Source organism: Hydra vulgaris, chromosome 01, assembly GCF_038396675.1.
Source record: "Hydra vulgaris chromosome 01, alternate assembly HydraT2T_AEP".
Lineage (NCBI taxonomy): Eukaryota > Metazoa > Cnidaria > Hydrozoa > Anthoathecata > Hydridae > Hydra > Hydra vulgaris.
Window position 1 is genome coordinate 23,137,717 of NC_088920.1, and position 4,053 is coordinate 23,141,769.

Here is a 4,053-nt window from a genome sequence, read left to right on the forward strand (position 1 = left end):
ACCTGGCATTTGCCTTGAATACTCATCGTCATAGTAAAAAAGCTTTATAAATTATATAACATCTTTACTGATTCGATGCCATTCAACCACATCAGAGTATGCTATGATATCTTTTAGGAAACTGAAAACTATTTTGCTACTTTTCTGATAGACCAAGATTTTGGGATTAATGTCAAAATTTTGTTGCAAAAAGTTGCTGCCTTTTGTTAGAAACCTTAAGTTTTCCTTTCATGCATTTTATAAGGAAGTCTAAATCCCTAGCTTTTGTTTGAATTTCAATTGAAGAGCAGTTGCAAGCTTCTTAATAACTGCTTCTTTAACTTGCTTTATCTTTCTCTTTCCAAGTGAAGGCTTGTTAGAGGTTTTGGGTAAATGAACTTTTAGAGGAGACACTTCAAGTTTGCATAAAGTACTGTTGAGCAATGGTCTTGTTGATTCCAGTATAATTTCTCTTTCCATATTATCTTCAGTTAATTTTATCTCCAACTCATTCTCTTCTGATTCTTCACTTGATGCTAATTTATGTCTGCATTGTGGACAAAGTTTTTCACCTAGAACTATGAATTTGCCTTTACTCCATAGGTACTTTGCTGTATCCAAGTTGATTTCACAAAGACTACCTAAAAAAAGGAACTCTTTTAATATGTATAAAAATTTTAATGAAACCTTAATAAGCTTAAAGTTGTATGGCATTTAATAGTGCACTTTCAGAAGCCAGCTAAAAGGTTAAATATAGCTAAAATAGAATTTGGCTGCCAATAATTTCATTATTGCAACTCACAACATTTTCACAAAACTAAAAGTTATGATTACTTTAAATACCTTTTATAACTTTGTTATGAGTATTAAATGGATTGCAGCACCGTGTTAATTTAGTTATATAACGCTTCAAATAAACATGTTTATGATGGAGACAAGTTGTTGGTTTGACATTTATTATTAAGAGCCCAGTCCTCCAAATCAATATTTCTCTTTTATATTCAGGAATATCTTCAAAAGGTTCAATTCCCAGCAACGATATATATATTGTGAGATGACATTCACTTTCTAGGTTGATTCTGATGGAGCACTGTTGCATGTATGCCATGACTAAGAAACTGAATTACCAAACAAGATTTAATGATTATTTAATCTAAAATTAAAATAACTTTTTTTTTATTGAAATTTGTTATTGTTCACTGTTGTTTCAAAACTATATTTAGACGACATAACTGACGCCCCAAAACTATATTTATACATCACAGCAGGGGTTGCAAGTATGTATTTTCATGATAATTCACTTCACAAAACTTTATTTATATATCAAAACCAACCTTAACAAACTGTTTTTACACACCATAATTGAACCCATGAGAGTCAGGCAATTTGTGAAAATGTTACCATGTTTTATGGTTAAGTAATATTATGCCATTTTAAAATTTAAAAATTATTCTAAAATATTAGGAATTGGGTTACTTTCCCTTCATCTTTGTATTTAACACCTTTATAAATGGTCAGGTACTAATTTTCAGGCATATTTCTCTACTAGAACTTAAATTACTCACGCAAAAATTCTTCCACTAGATCTTAAATTATTCAATTAAAAGTACAACTACAAAGTTCATAATGGTGGAAGTGGAAAAAAATAGGGTGTTTTAGGCTAAATATCAAAACATAACTTTTGAACCGTTTGGAATTGGGAGCTCAAACTTTATATTTTTTTTGTCATATTGATAGGCACTACTGGTTCAAGTTTGAAGGAAATGAAACAAAAGTTTGAGAGGGTGACTGAAAAATTACAATTTTTAAATGTTTAGATGATTCAACAGAAACCTGAACATTGCAAGTAAAAGGCCAATAAATCACACCACTATTTATGAAAGATATTCCATATCTAGATATTCCATATCTAGATATTCCATATCTAGATATTCCATATCTAGATATTCCATATCTAGATATTCCATATCTAGATATTCCATATTTAGATATTCCATATCTAGATATGGAATATCTAAATATGGAATATCTAGATATTCCATATCTAGATATGGAATATCTAGATATGGAATATCTAGATATGGAATATCTAGATATGGAATATCTAGATATGGAATATCTAGATATGGAATATCTAAATATGGAATATCTAGATATGGAATATCTAGATATGGAATATCTAGATATGGAATATCTAGATATGGAATATCTATTTATTTTTTCTACATGGTTCAATTTGTTTTTTTTAAAAAGTGAAGCTTATTTTTATCAAATTAAATGCAATGATCAAATTTTGTATTAAGTCCTGATTCTTATTACATTTATAAACAAAAATAATAGAATAAAGTTTTCTCGAAACAATAAAAAACATGTTTAGCGAATCTATCAGCATATAGAAATAAAACACTTCTTGTGTTTAACAATCATTAGAATATTATTTAAATGTTCAACAACCTACAGTATTTTTCCAAAACTTATAATATTATAATTTATATTATATTTTTTCTTAAGTCAAATTTAATATTAGATTAATAAAATCAAAAAAGAAATAAAAAAGAAATAATATTAAAAAATGTAAATTTATAAATATAAAAATTTTTCCTTTTTTGCATTTAGTTTTCTCTTCTTTATTTTCTTTTAAACTTAGTAAAATTTATTTTTAAGTTATTTTAAAAATAATTTTATCTCAAAAATATAATCTCACCATAAGACAAATCTGAAGCCATGTTTTCATATCTAAACAAATTTATTTGCAAAAAAATTAATTCTTTTAATCAAAAGTTATCACGATCGCTTGTCAAAAATTAATTTTTGACAATCAATTGTGATTACTGAAAGTTAACAAAAAGAATAAAAATATATATTGTATGCGTTTACAAAGTATTTAATTATTAATAATCATAGTTATATATAATAATTAATAAACATAATTATATATAATAAAGGAATATGAGAATGTAAATGTAAATTGTAGATGTTTCCAGTAAGCATAACTTCTATATTTCTATATTAAAGTGTTATTAACAATTGCACAATTAAACACTGTATTAAAAGCTTTTCACTTTATTTATAAATATTTTATAAACCCTTATGTAAAGTACATATGTTATTTAAAACTAGAAAAATAATTGTATAATTGAAACTTGTGTGTTGCTAACTGATTAGTTGCTTTAGTTTATTCTAATAACACAGAATACTGAAAAAGACTTTCATAGAGCTGTATCAACTTGTATCAACATCCTACTAAAAATAGCCTTAGACGTTGCCACACTTTCCATTAGAAATAATTTTAAAGGTTTATAATTTAGTATTATGGTTGCATACTAGAACGAAAACATAGATTTTTCTTAGGAATATTTTTACTGCAAAACTATATATTGCAATGTAAATTGTTATGCTGCGTGATTCAAACCTGCAGCAATTAAAATTCAACAAATCAAGCCATTTATTATAGTAAGGAATGATATATATATATGTATATATATATATATACACACACACACACACACACACACACACACACACACACACACACACACACACACATATATATATATATATATATATACACATATACATATATATATACACAAACATATATATACACACACAAACAATTATAAATGTATTCTACAAAATAGAATACTCAATATTCCTAGAAGAACAGAGCAATAATAAACTTTTTTACTTTACAAGTTGTCTCATGAATAAAGACCCATCAGCATAAAATAATTATTTTTTATCAAATTTTAGGTTAATTATGACATAGCATTTGCAAGAAAAACAAAAAAACAAAGAACAATGAAAGAAAAAATTGTTGCCCTTGCAAAACCCTTAGTAAATGTAGCAATATTCCTTTGCATTTTTGATTATCAGGAAGCTTCCGGATAAACCTGCTGAATTTTAGATAGATTTACTAATTTATTATTGCTCTAAGAACTCTTTTCTATAAATAAATTGCTCTAAGAGCAATTTATTTATAGAATACACTGTATATATTTTATATACATATAAATATATATATATATATATATATATATATATATATATATATATATATATGTATATATATAT

At 25.8% G+C, this 4,053-nt stretch overlaps 1 protein-coding gene across 1 annotated transcript; it reads right to left on the reverse strand.

The window, feature by feature from the left end:
• Positions 1-249: 249 nt before the first annotated feature.
• On the reverse strand, positions 250-1,087 carry LOC136074260 (ARL14 effector protein-like). Its single transcript, XM_065786565.1, has 2 exons — positions 823-1,087; positions 250-620 (listed from the first exon to the last, which is right to left on the reverse strand). The coding sequence occupies exons 1-2, from the start codon at positions 1,085-1,087 to the stop codon at positions 250-252; spliced, it is 636 nt and encodes a 211-aa protein (XP_065642637.1).
• Positions 1,088-4,053: the final 2,966 nt, after the last annotated feature.